The sequence below is a fragment of the Prosopis cineraria genome, unplaced genomic scaffold (genome assembly GCF_029017545.1).
Source record: "Prosopis cineraria cultivar Desert tree isolate PC_DT_omini unplaced genomic scaffold, ASM2901754v1 PC8, whole genome shotgun sequence".
Lineage (NCBI taxonomy): Eukaryota > Viridiplantae > Streptophyta > Magnoliopsida > Fabales > Fabaceae > Prosopis > Prosopis cineraria.
In genome coordinates, this window is record NW_026555339.1 from 7,682,247 (window position 1) to 7,698,243 (window position 15,997).

The 15,997-nt window shown below is 29.9% G+C and overlaps 2 protein-coding genes across 4 annotated transcripts; one reads left to right on the plus strand and one right to left on the minus strand.

Annotated features, from left to right (window-relative positions):
• Positions 1-1,781: 1,781 nt before the first annotated feature.
• LOC129318932 (NEP1-interacting protein-like 2) lies at positions 1,782-4,111 on the minus strand. 2 transcript variants are annotated; one of them, XM_054963941.1, is made up of 5 exons: positions 3,905-4,111; positions 3,637-3,815; positions 2,684-2,755; positions 2,368-2,532; positions 1,782-2,098 (listed from the first exon to the last, which is right to left on the minus strand). In XM_054963941.1, the coding sequence occupies exons 1-5, from the start codon at positions 4,026-4,028 to the stop codon at positions 1,955-1,957; spliced, it is 684 nt and encodes a 227-aa protein (XP_054819916.1). In that variant the 5' UTR covers positions 4,029-4,111; the 3' UTR covers positions 1,782-1,954. The 2 variants fall into 2 exon arrangements, with proteins under 2 accessions (XP_054819916.1, XP_054819917.1); XM_054963942.1 differs by lacking the exon at positions 2,684-2,755.
• Positions 4,112-12,040: 7,929 nt separating this feature from the next.
• On the plus strand, positions 12,041-15,375 carry LOC129318447 (reactive Intermediate Deaminase A, chloroplastic). 2 transcript variants are annotated; one of them, XR_008595244.1, is made up of 7 exons: positions 12,041-12,293; positions 13,474-13,589; positions 13,713-13,757; positions 13,926-13,975; positions 14,341-14,414; positions 14,507-14,556; positions 15,062-15,087. XR_008595244.1 is itself a non-coding variant. In XM_054963209.1 (6 exons), exons 1-6 carry the CDS (start codon positions 12,113-12,115, stop codon positions 15,154-15,156), a joined length of 561 nt encoding a protein of 186 aa, XP_054819184.1. In that variant the 5' UTR covers positions 12,041-12,112; the 3' UTR covers positions 15,157-15,375. The 2 variants fall into 2 exon arrangements, 1 of the variants encoding a protein (XP_054819184.1); XM_054963209.1 differs by lacking the exon at positions 13,926-13,975 and having other exon boundaries at positions 15,062-15,375.
• The last annotated feature ends 622 nt before the right edge of the window (positions 15,376-15,997 follow it).

The following is a 15,997-nucleotide window of genomic DNA, read 5'->3' on the forward strand; positions in this document are numbered from 1 at the left end:
TTCATATCCAAAAGCCATAGTTTATTTTTAAATTTTCATTTCATAAACGGGGTCTTCCTAATTTTATCTTACACCTCAATCTAAATTCTGACTGGTTAAGTCTTCATATATTGATTACGTCACATGTTTCCCCCCAAAAGCCTATATAAATAATTAACGTTTTTTTTAAATGTTAAGTGAGGTTATTTATATTTTGCTCACAAAAAAGTGAGGTTATTTATAAATAGTAGTTCTTGAAATTAGAACCATGATGTTGTGAGATGACCGTCTTCCATAAGTTATGGGCCTACATAACAAATTTCAAAATCACAGGCCCAATGATCGGGCCATTGTTAGTACTGGTGCCTCGTTTTAAAGATTTTTCCCGCAGTTTCGTTTTCATAAAATTACAATTAAACTCTGAAACCTTGTGCTTAATTACGAAAACCTCAGTTACTAATAAAAGTACTCGAGAGAGAAAAGTTCAATTTTTGTGTACAATTGACCCTAAATTAAACAATCTCATTTTCCCCGTGGCCTAAAACTTGAGATGTCACGTCAATGGGAAAAGATCTTAATTTAAAAAAAAAATTGGAAGAAGATATTTTCTTGTTGTACCAACCAAACAAAGATTTTTTTTTTTTTTCTTGTCGTTCAACATGTGTTTTACCAGCAATTTCTCATTCAATAACAATCAATAATGGCACATAGACCACTGTATTGGCACTTACCCACAAAGAGATGAAATTATAATATAAAAACTAGAACTGTATTGGCACTTACCCACAAAGAGATGAAATTATAATATAAAAACTAGATCAATCGGATTGATCACTTTTATGAAAATTAATTTTTTTTTTCACACAATAGTGTGCCCCAAAAAGAAAATTTAGTCAAAACCTGATGATGTTCATATCTTAATCTCAGCTAAATTAGGTACGTACATGTGTGTGGAGTTTGAATAAATAATTACAGTGATAATAATTTGTGATACATTTACTTTAATTGATGTGTACGTTGAGATGATGAATTTTAAAAAGAGATTATGGGGCCAGAAACTCCAAGCCCAAAGTCTGTTAATTCTTTGAAGAATAATTTTATTTACACTTACTTCTCTAAATTGAAGTTAGCATAATTTACTTTATTTTCAACAATTAACCTCACACTTTTTAATTATATGATTTAAGTGTATAAATTTAAAGGTTAACGGAAATTTAGGTAAATTTCATTGTGTGGAATTTAAGAAATAATATATATGATTCATAATTAATCAGTGAACAGTATAATATGAATTTCATATTTTACATGCCGATTATATTTATATTGACTACATTGATAATTTTGTATGAGCTGCAAATTTTAACTCTAACATTGGATAATACCATCCTTCGATTAATTAGTGAATTGTTAATTAATTCATGTAATTAGTATATGTATCCCGAACAGCAATATTCTTGGATTGAATGTTTGAAAGTTAAAAAAAATGTAAGATATTATAACTATTTTCAAAGATTGACATATTTAAAAAAATTACCAGATATTTATGTTGAAGGAAATAGGCCAATCTATTGACTTTAAGATAAATATATCTAAAAATTGAAATTTGGATAATTAAATTTTTACTGATAAAAAAATTTAACTTGAGATTTTGAAGATGTGTGTGTGTGTGTGTGTTAATTTTGTTTCCGAGACTATCTCACACCCTTCAAAATAACAATGAAGTCAGATAATAAGGCAATCAGTCAACAATGTGAAGTATTTACCATAAGTGAATTATAAACAATTACTTAAACAAATCAAGCTACATAACAAAAAGAGGCACTTAATTAATATTCCTCGGTCTCTAGAATTTTTTTTTTCTTTTTTTGCGTTTTGATCTCTCTTGGTGATCATACAAGGTAGGTCTCGGAACCGAAAGGCAAGTTGAGCCCAAATACAACATTGCAAAGAGATCATGAAAAGAAAAGAAAAAAAACTAAATATCAAAATGATCTTCAAGAACAAAAGTTCTGCACATTGGGCAAGATCCTTGTTGGATGAGCCATTTATCAACACAGTGAAAGTGAAAAATATGGTCACATTTTGGAAGCTTCCTCACCACATCTTCATCTTCAAACTCCTGCACTCTCGCCAAAAAGCAAATACCTTTATTCTCAATAATTAGTAATAATTGTAGATGTACATGGAAATTATTAATCAACCAATATATATGTTGTTTCATTACAAAGTAGGCTTAGATTAGGGCTTGCATGTCTCCCCTTGTATTTATGTATTGTTGATTGGGTGACCTAAACTAGAGCAACCTTATATCTACATATTCTTTTAATAATTAAGGTTGTTTAATAATGTCTCATCATCACTTAATTAACATAATTAATTAATAATTACCTGGAAGCAAATGGAGCAGAAGGATTCATTGTATAAAGCCAACACTTTTGTGGAGTTGAATTGATTCAAAGGGAGGCTTTGAATCAATTTCTGAGACAACCCTGGCACTCCTCTCATGTCATAAATATCTGATACTTCTCTGTACACTGTTTCTGGTATCCCAATCTGGTCATATAATCATATCAGTAAAACTAATCTAATACTTGTATTTTAATAATAATTAAGATATATCTGTAACTTAATATTGTTCCTACATTTTAAATTTTTTCCCACTTACTTATTATTAACCATGTATATAGTTTTATTACATACTTACATGCCATTGATAGGCTGGATATACCCATTCCATTAGGACCTTTCCATTGAATAGATTGCTTAATAAGGCAACCTGCACTTGCACGCCAAAAGTAATATGTAGAAACTGCTTATTAATTAAACAGCAAAAGTACCAATAATGAAAATAAGAATTAATATATAGAACACCAAATTCTCATGCATATATCTAAAAAATAAATTATGTATAAAATTTGTAACTAAATAATACTTTTAACAAGTGCTATGTATAGTTTAACTCGTGTTTTAGTTTTAAATATAAGGGTATCCCTTGCCTTAAAAAAATAATTATGGAAAGAAAAAGAAGTAGCAGTCATTTGTATTTCTACATTCCAAAAAAAAAAAAACCTAAAGATACTCCTTTTAGTCTATAATATAGAGCATTATTGGTAATTAATTACTATTCCACAGTTCTAGAAAAATTAGTTAAAATCTTAGTTTTTAAAAAAGATTTTACATCTTTTTAATTATATACATTCTTTAAAAACTATTCAATATCATTTATTTTAGACTAAAAAGAACTTTTAATTAAAAACTGCCCTGTATTATGGATTGGGGGTTTTATTTAATTTTTAATAATGATAATAAAACTATACAAGGTTTAGACTTAGACTTTATAGAGTATAACACTACAAGTAAAGTAAATAAATTAAACATTGATGTTTCAAGCTTATAAATTTTTCAAGGAGTAGGGTCCACTAAAATACTAATTTCATGGAGGTCATGCTTGTCATTTGCAACTTTGCAGTAAATGCATATAAATGCGAGAATTATTACTACTACTAAATTACAATTTTACAAACAACGTTTAGCCAAACACACACACACAAAATAAAACTAAGTTTATAGAAAATCAGCTTAACCCTCCAAACCAAACGTTTAGCCAAACACACAATAATCAAGAAAATTACAACCGATGAGATTGAATTTAGTTACCTTGGACAAAGGCTCATGATTATGACGATGGCCATCATCATCATCTGGAGCAGCAAAATCAAGCAATTCGAGAGCGGCAATGGCTCCTGCCACTGCTCCTTTCCCAGCTCCATCAAGCATCCCTGCTTCTGATCTCTGTCCCTTCATCCCTCCCACTATTGTCCCCATTATTGACCCTCCTGTGCATCACTATCCTCGCTAAGACTAACCCATCCTCGTTCCCAAACAAGTCTCCAAACATCACATACAGAAAGAGAGAGAGACATACCTAGTGCGAGAATGCAAGTGAATGCTGCGAAACCAACTCGTTCCAGAACTTTCATGAACATTCCAACACACACACAAACAATCTCCTTACGCCTTGTTAAGAACAATGCTGCTGCTTCTTCCATCTTCCCGAACCAACCGCACCACTCTGTAAATTAGGGTTAGCTATGGAGAGAAATAGCTCCAAGTAAGTCGGTCTTGAGTACTGCCTTGGAACAAATGGAGCTATATATAGCTAGCTTGATATCCTTCAGCATTTATACATCGATGAGGAAGACATGCCACGTCAGCTTGCTTGCTAGCGTCTAAAGCATATTGCTACAGTCATGATGGAATGTTAATGAGTGCGTGCGTGCGTGTGAGATAGCTAGGGCATAGTGGTGAATCAGCGATTACGTGTATGACTCTCGCAAAGTAGATGGAAATAAAGGCCACATGGTTATATTAATTATTTTCGAATAAGAATTGATTAATGTCCAGAAGCACTGAACTCTTGTTGAAGCATTAAATGGTTGAATAATAATAAATGTATCGCCAATGTTTTTGAAAAAGATCTGTAACAATTTTCACCTCATATATTTGATTTTAGAGTCACAGCGATACTCTGACAGAATTCAAAGGAGAAAAACATTATATTAATACTCTCTCCGGAACTTATAAACACCTCTAAGCACTTTACTAGAATTAAAAAGATATTCTTAAATCATTCATTTTGTCTAATATTTTTTATTTCAATTTTATCCATACTAAAATAAAACATTTTTAAATTTATATTATAGTGTCTGTCATAATTATTAAGTTTAAATAGAGGTAATATTAAAAAGTGTATTTAATACCTCATATTAAGGCTTAAAAAATCTATCCAGAAAAAATCCTATAATAGAATGGGGACTGATATAAGGGGAGAGCAGAAACAGCGGCGCCACGCACGGTGGTTTAGAACAATGGTTTTTCCTTTTTCTCTGTTTTACTGGTTCAAAAGAAGCTGTGACGGATTGCAATAAAGGAACTAATAAGTGAGCTTTGTTCTTAAACTTTTAAATTAAATAACATATAGTACTACAATAAAAAACTTCATAAGTATGTGCTAATTAATTCGACAGTTGGTTTAAATTTTCACCGTGATCAAGACCAGGTGATGTCACCTGATCAGCATGGAGGTAATTATTTGTTAATTAACACTGTAATTATTCATTATGAAAAGATTTTGCTCATCAGAGGAGTCTTTGGGGAATAAATTATTGATGAATAAAGAACTCAAACGATAGCACTAAACAGTAGTCCAGAGACTTTGAAGTTTGAATTATTAATGCAAGGCTCAAAAATCAAATTTCCCTGTTGATGAACTCGAACTAGCTAGCTATGAGCTATCTACACGTCCGTACGAAAAGTTATATATAATTTCACAATGAGAGGTTGAATCAGTTGTGATTGGTGAAACTAGTCCAAATTTGTCCGCAATGCCATGCTAGCTCAACCACTAGTGTACCTACATTCCAATATAATTCCAACACATAGAGAAGAAATATATATTGAGGCATGGATATAGAGTAGAAGAAGGAATTAAGGAGAACTAAACCTAGCTAATTGATGACTAACAGGGTTCTAGCTTTGTAGATGAGTGTGTTAATGGTGGTTGAGCTTCCTAGTAATAAATGAGACATGGTGAATTCAATGCTAAAAGTGAAGTGTCACTGCGTGAGACAAAAGACAGAACCAGGAAATTATAAGCCAAAACTAGGTGCTGGAAACTGGAAACTTTGCTTTCTTTTCCTTAGTTTTCTGTGGGCTGCGAGATATATAAATCATGTGTGTGTACTGTGTAGAGAATATAATTTCAAATAATCAATAAGAGAGTGTGGTTTAGTCACATCAATTCTGGGTAGATGTGGAGTTTCATATTTATGCTTATTACTACACGTCACCTTTCACCTGTTCACCAATGTGCCTTGTACATGTGCTCGTTTTTAACAATGGATGATCTTTTAATCTCTAAGTGTGCGTTTGGTTTTCAGTTTGTCAAAAGTTTATTTGGTGAAAGTTCATTTAAAGAAAGTCAGTTTAATAAAAGTCAGTTGTTGTAACGAAATTTATGTTTGGATATATTTTTTCAAAAGTCAGTTTGATACATTGAAAGTTGTTTGGTTTGTGATAGTGAAATATGCTTTTGAATGTACAATTACCAAAAAGAACATTAATTTATAATGATTTATAATTTTTATTATACAAATGTAATATATTCAAAATATTTAAAAAATATAATAAAGATTATAAATAACATAAATTTTGATCTATAATGTTAAAAATTTGATCTCTAATTATTTGTATTTTTTAATTTGTAATTTTAAAAGATGTAATAAAGATTTGTAATTTTTATTATACATTAATGCTAAAAATTAACATGATTAATTACTCAATTTATAATACTAAAAAAATTGATACCTAATTATTATTATTAAAATAATAATTATATTTTTAATGAATTAACTATTTTTTAAATAAAAAAATAAGAGATTAAATTTAGAGTACTATGGTCAAATAACATCCTACTTTTCAAATCCACTTTTCAAAAGCTTCAGATAGTTACGTTTCAGAAATTCACTTTCAGCTACTGTTTGAATGTACTTTTAGGATGTGCTTTTCTACCAAATATTTTACCCAAACAACTTTCAACTTTCTGAAAGTAAAATTTTGCTTTCTGAACGTGAAACGGAGGAAAACTAAACGCACCCTAAATTTTCTCTTAGTTATTAATTTATTCTCTAAACTTTAATTTAGTATAGCTTATTTAGTAAAAATATTTATATAAGGAAGCTATTGATCTTTTCTCTTGTAAATTAATTAATGTTACGATCTTAATTGTAGTAGTGTGATATTAGAAATATATGATAATCTTATTTATGTTGTTTTGATTAGTAAGTTCTTATCACTCATTTGGTAGAAAGTTATAGGAACAAATAGCTTTTTGCATATAATTTGAAATTACAAAAAGAATTAGTGAAATGAATTTTGTTTGACCAGCCACTTTTAAAATGAATAAAAAATTAAACCTAACTAGCTTTAATGAAAATTGTATGATATATAATTTATAAATTAACTAGAGCATACCGCGCCTCTATAAAAATTTCGTCTTAGATCTCCAAACTTTTTCACACGATCTTGTAATTCAGTCTTTATTGTATTTTTTTGAATTAAGGATTTATATAAAGATTAAATTTTACTGAGTTAAGAAATTATAGAGGCAAAGTTATTCCAAAAAAAAAAAACCATAGCCATTAAATTGTTTTTAATTAAAGGTGCAGGGACTTCATCGATAATTGAAAAAAATTTAAGGATTAAAAATTATATATATATATACACACACAATTATGAAGTTGACTTGATTAGCGTGTGAAGGATAAGTTCAATTTCCCTTAGAATTATAATTAGTCGGAAATTAAAGTTGTGGCTTGTGGTGATAGAATTTCTAAAGCAGCCCATTTTTTAATTGTAAGCATGATTTTGTTTTCTTTATGTAATTGTAACCTCTGGATTTTCATTTGACCATTTTGGAATGAGATCGCTGCAAGCTAAGATCTCCTTAGGAAAACGTGGTGCGAAGCTCTAATTAATATCCCCCCAAATTCAAATGTAAAATATTTTAATTAATTTTTATTTTTTAATAAAATAATTACTTATTTTTAAATTAATTTTATCCTTTTATATTTATTTTTATTAAATATTCTATAATAAATATAAAATTATTATCACTAGAGATACTTTTTTTAAAAAAGTAATGATTATACGTTGAAAGATTAAAAACATTTTACATTTTTTAACATTCAACTTCTCAAAAAATACCTTATATTTTTTAATAAAGGGAGTAATATTTTTAATTAAAAAAAGAAGAATAATCAGAAGGAGGAAATGTTTTCTTTTTTAATATCAAACCACGCTTAGCATCTGTAAATCATATTGGACTCCAATTAATTCGAATTAGGTTGAGAAGAATCCCAACTCCGAAGGATGACAGAACTCTTCTAATAAATATAAGGAAGTAGTTTTTTTAAATCGATTATCATTGGCTTGATTAATAAATCAAATTTTAAAACATAGATAATTGGGATGCCGTAGTCCTCTTTATTATATTTTTAATTAAAATACATAAATTTATAAATTTTAATTAAAATATACTATATTTGTAATTGCGTAAAAAATAAAAAACTTGAAGCGTTCAAATTTTTATTATATATATGCGCTATAATTTCTTTAAAATATAGTTATAAAAATTATGGATAGAATAATTGATGAAAGTTGACAATTCTAAAATCACCTAGAAATTTTAATTTAATGGTGAATCTAAAAATGCATGAATATATGGTTTTAGAAATAAAATAAAAATTAAACAAATTATAAATTTGTACCTGAAAATACCATTGATGTCCCTGGGAATTCATATAATTCAAAGTAATCTTTTTCGTAAATATTTTTTGTCACCCAATAATATAGATAAGGGTGTGGTCCGTGTGGAGCCATCAAAAATTGTAAACGTGTTCCCATAATATTGAAATAATTTATTTATTTTAGAAAACAACTAGAGACAAAAATTTGGTGAGATGGCGAAGAAAAACAAGAAGATTGTTTGTTGGGCCGGGTGAATAATCAAAGGAATTATAATGAATATTTGACTTGAACGCAAGCTTACAATGACAAAAAGTCATCATTTATTTATATTTTATTATTATTGTTATTATCTCGTGCCAAATTAATAATGGTGGACATCTCACCAACCAATGCTAGCTAGTCACCCTTATAATAGTGAGTTGAAATAAGGAGAAAAACAGAAATTAACATGGTTTTGAAATTTAAAAAAAATATAATAATTAAATAGGAACTTAAATATAAATAAATGGAGGGATAATGAAGTGATTATAACATTTCTCTCTTTTGCGCCTAATCTTTTTGCTATTTACAACTGAGCGGTGACACTTGTAGCTGAGTTTTTAGAATCTGTAAAAAATTTCATAATTTGCAACTCATTTGTAACTAATTTTTCAAGATTTGCAAACGAGCTTTCACCACTTGGAATTTATCTTACACATTTTGCAACTAAGCTGCGTGTCATTTACATATGTGGAACATATTTTTGTTAATTCACTAGCTTCTTTTTAAAACTTTGGTTCTTTTATGAAATTTTGAAAATTTGGTTGTGGTTTTTTAAAATATTTAATTCCCTCCTCCAGTCTCTATTTGTCATTATTTTTTCATTATTTGAAATTTCATCAGGAGAAGTTTCTCAAAGGCCATTGCCTAAATAATCTAACCATATGGCCACGGCCAGGTTTACATTTAACAGTAATTGCAATTTATATATAGCACTTAGATACAATTAATTAAAATTTAAAATTCAAAGGTTAATTTTGTCTTAATTTTTTAGGACATTTATTAATATTATAATTGTAAAAAATTAAGTTTCTCAATATAACTCAATGCTAACCTTTTTTTATTTATTTATTGAAACAGATAACTTTGTTGGTATTATGAAGATCATGATACACATGTGAAACAAATGAAAGATGGTGATATTGTGATATCTCATTCATGCTTCTTGAATGAAAATGATGCATTTATAAGATATGAAATAAAAGACAACCAATTGAATAGAAATGTCAATGGTAACTTTTTAACAGTCTTTTAGTTTAAGATATTAGAGGAAATTAAACACTATAAAACAAATTTCATGTATGACCTGGTTATAAAGATTGGCTATGAAGATGGAACAGAATGAAGCAATATGTTATAAGGGAGAATTTTAATAACTTACATTAATAAAACTTTAATGTTGTTTGAAGTTCTTCTATCTAAAACTTCTCCTTTACATTATTAACTTGCTTTAACCAAAAGAACTCATACTCACAACTTTATTAAATTATTTTAATCTAATGGTTAGAAAATCAAACGAAAGGAAAGGAAGATAGAACCCTTACCTATGTTTATATTTTTAAGACTAAAATATAAATAGCTCTCCCGAAGTTTAGGTATTTTACACATCACCATCCTAAGTTTAAACCTAGCCCCGTTAACTATCAGATTTTGACAATAAATCCCTTCTTGTTAAATCATTTTTCTTGACCATCATGTTCCGTTATTTTACCAAAAATTGATGAGATAAGGCTCCTGGAATGGGGCACACATGGAAAAATTTCATTATCCTTTTCTCTTAAAGTTTGAATAATGTCAATAATATATCACAACTTTATTTAAACAATTGTAATTTTAATTCGATAAAGTATAAAACTTAAATAAAAAATCATAACTTCTCACATAAACTTTTTATTATTATTCAAGTTTAAATTTTAAAAATAATCAATCAAAAACTTTGTTTAAGTAATAAAAATTTTTATTATATAAATATTAAGAATTACATAAAAAATTATAAATTTTTATATAAGTTTTTTTATCATTGAAATCTAAATTCTCAAAATAATTAGTTACAATTTTTATTTTATAAATTATAAAAATTTAATAAGAAATCATAATTTTTTACATGAATCTGTTATTTTTTTTAAATAAAAAATAATTTAATTATTTAATTTAAAATTATTAAATATATGATGAATTTTAAAAAATTATAATATTTTTATCATTTTTTCCTAAAAAATCAGTCAAATCTGGCAAAAAATAAAAATGAAGATTTTGCTGGTCACACGCACATGGGCCAGGCAGAGTATGTGGCAAATGGGAATGGTGCCGTGAATAAAAATAGCGCTTGGAGATGCGCTCTCTTTTGTCGCCTGCTAGAAACTATGGATTCCCCTTATCCCCGACTTGTCCTTTCACTTCCCTTGTTCTCTTTCCCCAAAACGCGTCTTCATTTCACCAAAAATGCAGGGCCATTTTGTAATTGAACTTACTTTTTCTTATTAAAGAATAATAATAAACAAATGGTTTTCCTCGGGGACACGGCTATCACTATGGATCTTGGCTTCTTAGCATCTGGCCTACGAATTTTAAATGAATGTATGAAGAAGAAATTTTTCTTTATCATTTTCTATAATTCTAAATTTTTGTTTGTAATTTTTGAACATTTACAAGTGGAAGTACATCTATGATGGCATCAAGGGTTGAAGAGCTAAGTTGACCGGAACCAAAACAAAAAAAAAAACAAAAGGAAAAAGGTTGAAGAGTTAAGAAATTAGAAAGAATATTTGAGCTATTAAAATTCATTTAGTTTAATTCTTTTGTTTATTTTTATTGAAATTTCATTTTCACTTTTCGTATATTTTATTGATTTAGTATTTTAAGTTTTAATATTCTATTATGAGTTTTTAGGCTTAAGTTTTTTATAAGGTTTTCATACTAAGATTTTTAGAGAGTGTTAGTTAAATTAAGAGTTTTTTTATTTCTTTAAGTACTGTTTATATATAAATAATGGCATAGAAAGAGCAGATGAAATAAAGAAATCATTTTTTTTAACAAGCCTCCCATATTTATCAACTTCCTTTGGGGTAATCATAGCATTAAAAGTTTTTTGTTTAAGAGATCCTGGGCGTAATTTCAATTTTTTGTGTGAATATTTTTAATTAATGTGTTCCCTATTCAAATTGTCATGTAAGTTTTCGTATCAATTTTTTTTATAATTTTTGAAATTATTTTCTATAATTTTTTAATTAATTAATGGTTGAAGTTAATTTTTATAAATTATAGAAGTAATGTTGCATTATTTTTAAAAATTAAGAAAAAATATTATACAAAAAACGAGTCTAAAGTTCAAAACATTCTTAAACTTATAATTTAAGGGTAAAAATTAAAATTGTTCTTTAACCCTAAAAATAATATAAATAATAATTTGACCCTTGATTGAATCATTAATGCTCAAATTAATGTCTTAATTAGTTCAATAACTGATTCGTAATTTTAAACAAGTATAAAATAACAAAAAAAATTATTTTAAAATTTTAATTTGTGTAAGGATAATAATTTACACGAGGATAAGACATCTTAAAATAGCATGTTGGCAAAAAAAAAAAGACATCTTAAAATAGCAATTTAAGTTTTAGCCCAATAAACGGTAATTTTGGAAGCCCGGCGTGGCTAATATGGTAATTGTGCATATTGTAATGTTTAAGATTAAGCCGGATCCGATCCGATAGCTAGGTTTCGAAAGCAAAGCGGGGCAGGTCAAACGCTGTCAAATAGTGCCTCGCAGACTCGCAAAGAAAACACAGAGATGGCGTGGCGTGTTGTCAACTCCTTCAGCGCCCCGGCTATCGGCGCCGGCGTTTTGCTCAACCGGTCACATTTACCCGCCGAAGTGGGAACTGCCTTGGTCTCCGGTTCCATCTTTCGCCGATCCTCTTCTTCCAACCGCTCCCTGCGCTTGTTTTGCACGGCCATTCCCCCTCATTCCTGTATGTTTCGATCTTCCCCCTTTTTTTTAATTTCTTTTCTTATTGGTAACTCGCTGTTTACTTTGGGAAACTGTGGTGAAACGATCTCATTCTGTCTTAGTTTCTCTAAAATGTATTAGAAGCCGCCTATTGGAGCGGCTGAGAATTTTAAGATTTTGGATTGGGATTTTAATATTTTAAAGTGGAAGTTGAGGACAGGGCAGAAGCTGTTCTAACACCAGGTCAATGAACGAAATGAGCAGAAAAATCTTTTTTATTGCATGCTTACAGGAAATTAGTCAGTTGATACTACTTTTCATGCATTAAGCACAGTTAACTGGGCCTTCCTGTTACTATTTTTATTCACCATTTTGCTAAAACTAATTTTCAAATTTCATTGAGTGTTTTTTTGGACGCTGTGATACATTTTGTTAGCAATCCGCTAGGGCCGAGGCCAACTTTCCTGTAAGTCGTGCTGGTACTGATAGTTTGGTGCTAAGCCTGACCCTTGGTACTTGTCCCTGGCTCCTTGTGAATCCCCATAAACATGCCAACTTGGCGCTGAATAAATTTCCTAACACTTGGGTGCTTTGAAAAGAGGATGGGGATAAAAGTGTAGCTAAATATTTATGGATGTGTTGTGTTCCTAAAAGTTAAACAAAGCTTGCCATTGGGTGGAACGTATAAGATTTTTTTTTGACTAGATGACAAGGGAATAAGATTTTGCTTTTGTATAATTAATTATATCATAGCCGTTGCCACCAATGCCATATCATCACTTGCCAAAACCTCAAGTTATATTTGCAGTCACGCTGATACATGATTTTTCCTTGAAGTTGGTTGTTGGTGATAATTATTTTCCTTTAGATCTTTCTTTAGTTCATGTACTACTGCCAAGATTATCAAATCAGTGGTCTCTCAGTAGAAACTGGCAATTTGGCTTGTGCTAAATTCAATGTAGGATATGTAAGCATGGTGGTGCATAAAATCATTGCAGAAGAATTGAGTGCCCTTCAATAGGTTTTCATGATCACAGAGCAAACTGAAATTATCCGTAATTGCTTAGGCTTTAAGCTGAAGTATATGTTTTGGCCCTTGTTCATATTCATCCTAAAAATTAGGAAAGAGGGAGATCGAGAGAACTTTCTTGTTCGCACCAAACACCTACATTGTCATTATTATTTATTTTCATTGACTGTAGGTGTCAAGGAAGCCATTCAAACTGAAAAGGCTCCAGCTGCACTGGGCCCATATTCTCAAGCAATCAAAGCCAAGAACCTTTTGTTTGTCTCTGGTGTTCTTGGTCTTGTTCCTGAGGTTTGCAACTGACCATTAGAACTTTGTTTATTGCTTCAGTTTTCCAATCTCTCAGCATCTACGTACACGTTTGTTGGCTGTGTTGAAACACTATCGTGATATGTGTGTGGTGCTTAAATGCAGACAGGGAAGTTTATCTCTGACAATGTTGAAGAACAAACTGAACAGGTAAAGATACCACTGAACTAGCAACATGACTTTTTATCTCTCTCAAATTTTGTAGTTATGATGTATTTTCTATTCGTGGTACATATTGGCTTTGATTCCTCATTTGTGGCATAATTTTCCTTCACTCCATTCAACAATACGTGCTATTCATCCTTTTCTTGGTATCAGGAATCAAGATGCTTCTTATTCAAGGAATGCTGCAATAGTAGTAACTGGAGGTTGGGCTTAACTTGTGGTTTACTATGACTAGATTTTGATTTGGTTATCCAGACAGACTCACTCCTTGCTATAAGCTAGTAAAAAATTTGAGGTGAAAGTTGGCCCTCTAAATTGTAACAGTGCTTAATGATTTAGCTTTTGCATCTTTGAAACTTTTTACGGGGGACACAGCTAAACTGGTTGAGATATACTACTAGTGTTGATGGTTGACTTGAGCCCATGATCATTCCACTATGTAAGAGAGGAAAATAGAAGCTACCGGACAAATTATCTGTTTTAGGATTCTATGCTATGATGGCTTATTTTTGAAAGCACACATCCTATAGATATTATGGCTGATATTTTTGGCAATTTTAAATTGCAGGTTTTAAAAAATATGGGGGAAATTCTTAAGGCTGGTGGGGCAAGCTACTCATCAGTTGTTAAGACAACAATTATGTATGAAGTCTAATCTTTTCCACAGCGTGGATTGTTTTCAATGCCATTGCCAGGTGCAAGGTGACTAGTTATTTATCATTTAACACCTGCAGGTTGGCTGACTTGAACGACTTCAAGAAAGTAAACGAGATCTATGCTAAATGTAAGTTCTGTCTGCAATTTAGATATTTCATGACCTATACATTATTGTGTCAATCATGCAACAAATTGCTTAGGTGTCAACTGTCAAGATGATTGCCAACCTGTGCAAGTCTTAAAGTTTAGCATTGTGTATTTAATTTTTAATACATTCCATTGCTGACTATTTATATTCTGATATATAAATTGGTGCTGCTTCATTCCTAGGCAGATCAAGCGTTCATGCATGCATCTTGTCTCCCCAGCTTTTATCTTGAAAATCCATCACCATCATCTTCTCTAGTTGAAGCTCCATTTTCTAGCTTGTGTCATAATTTATAATATATTTGAGGGTGACATTTAAATTGATGCAAGAGCATCCTGTCATTGAATATGCTGAGTCTGTGTGATTTTCCGTGATAATTACTATTCTTTCATCTTTCAGTTGTCACATTAGGGAATTTGTTTAGGATTTATACGTCAGTGGCTTCAATACTCATCATTTCCATGTGTCCGTAATGGTTACACAGACTTCTCTTCGCCCGCCCCGGCTCGTTCAACATATCAAGTAGCTGCCTTGCCACTGGGTGCCAAGATTGAAATCGAGTGCATAGCAGCACTATGAACATCATCTTTTTCAGATATGTGGCTTCTTCATCAGTCTAAGGCTCCAATAATGCAGTCCAAGAATTGGAAGTTTTACTTTGGTTTGTTCCCCTTGAATGGTGGTGCTGTTACCATTATGAAATAATTCCTGCTTTTAGCTTTGCAATTTTGTATCACTTGTCTTGGGCTATCTTTTAATGTCTATGATCTATTACAAATGAGATCTTGTTTACCTTGAGGCACTCTGCGTTATTAGATTTCTGTCCTTAAGAAGGAATAAATATATATTTTTTAATTTCTCATATCCTTAGCTTATTCCTTTTCAAAATTTTGTTGTCACATGTACTTTCGTAAGAAAAATTAAACATGTGCTGTAATGAATCATCCTACAAGTTATTTTATGATATTATTTATAAATTATAATTATAATAATTATAAATTAAGCAAATAGTATATTCTATGTTATAATAATATTTATCAATCTTTTGGACATGTATTAAGAGTAATACAATGACTAAGAAAAGATTAAGCATGCAGTGAAAAATAAATTTATTAACATTATATATTTAACTTGAAGCACATAATTACTTGAACGTGTTTCATTGGTTTTCAAATTATAAGCTACATTTACATATAAAAAATAAAAAATAGTTTTTTTAGTAAGAAAAAATAGATTTTCTACCTTGTACATTTGAAATGTATGAACAAAAATTTGTTCTATTCTCAAACAAACTATTTTATGATTTATGACTTTGTGTTAATAATAAATATACAGTAAATATTTTTATCTAAATTGTGTTATTCCTATATAAATTTAAATTTAAACATGTTTTTATCTTATAATTTTTATTTAAAAATAA

Excerpts from the sequence above, each read along its gene's own strand:
- LOC129318932 (XM_054963941.1), bottom strand. The coding sequence starts at position 4,028 with ATGGAAGAAGCAGCAGCATTGTTCTTAACAAGGCGTAAGGAGATTGTT. Across the intron at positions 3,816-3,904 it reads CACTTGCATTCTCGCACTAG|GAGGGTCAATAATGGGGACA; the intron begins GTATGTCTCTCT and ends AGTGATGCACAG. Across the intron at positions 2,533-2,683 it reads ATCCAGCCTATCAATGGCAT|ATTGGGATACCAGAAACAGT; the intron begins GTAAGTATGTAA and ends TTATATGACCAG.
- LOC129318447 (XM_054963209.1), top strand. The coding sequence starts at position 12,113 with ATGGCGTGGCGTGTTGTCAACTCCTTCAGCGCCCCGGCTATCGGCGCC. Across the intron at positions 14,415-14,506 it reads GTTGTTAAGACAACAATTAT|GTTGGCTGACTTGAACGACT; the intron begins GTATGAAGTCTA and ends TAACACCTGCAG. Across the intron at positions 14,557-15,061 it reads AAACGAGATCTATGCTAAAT|ACTTCTCTTCGCCCGCCCCG; the intron begins GTAAGTTCTGTC and ends ATGGTTACACAG.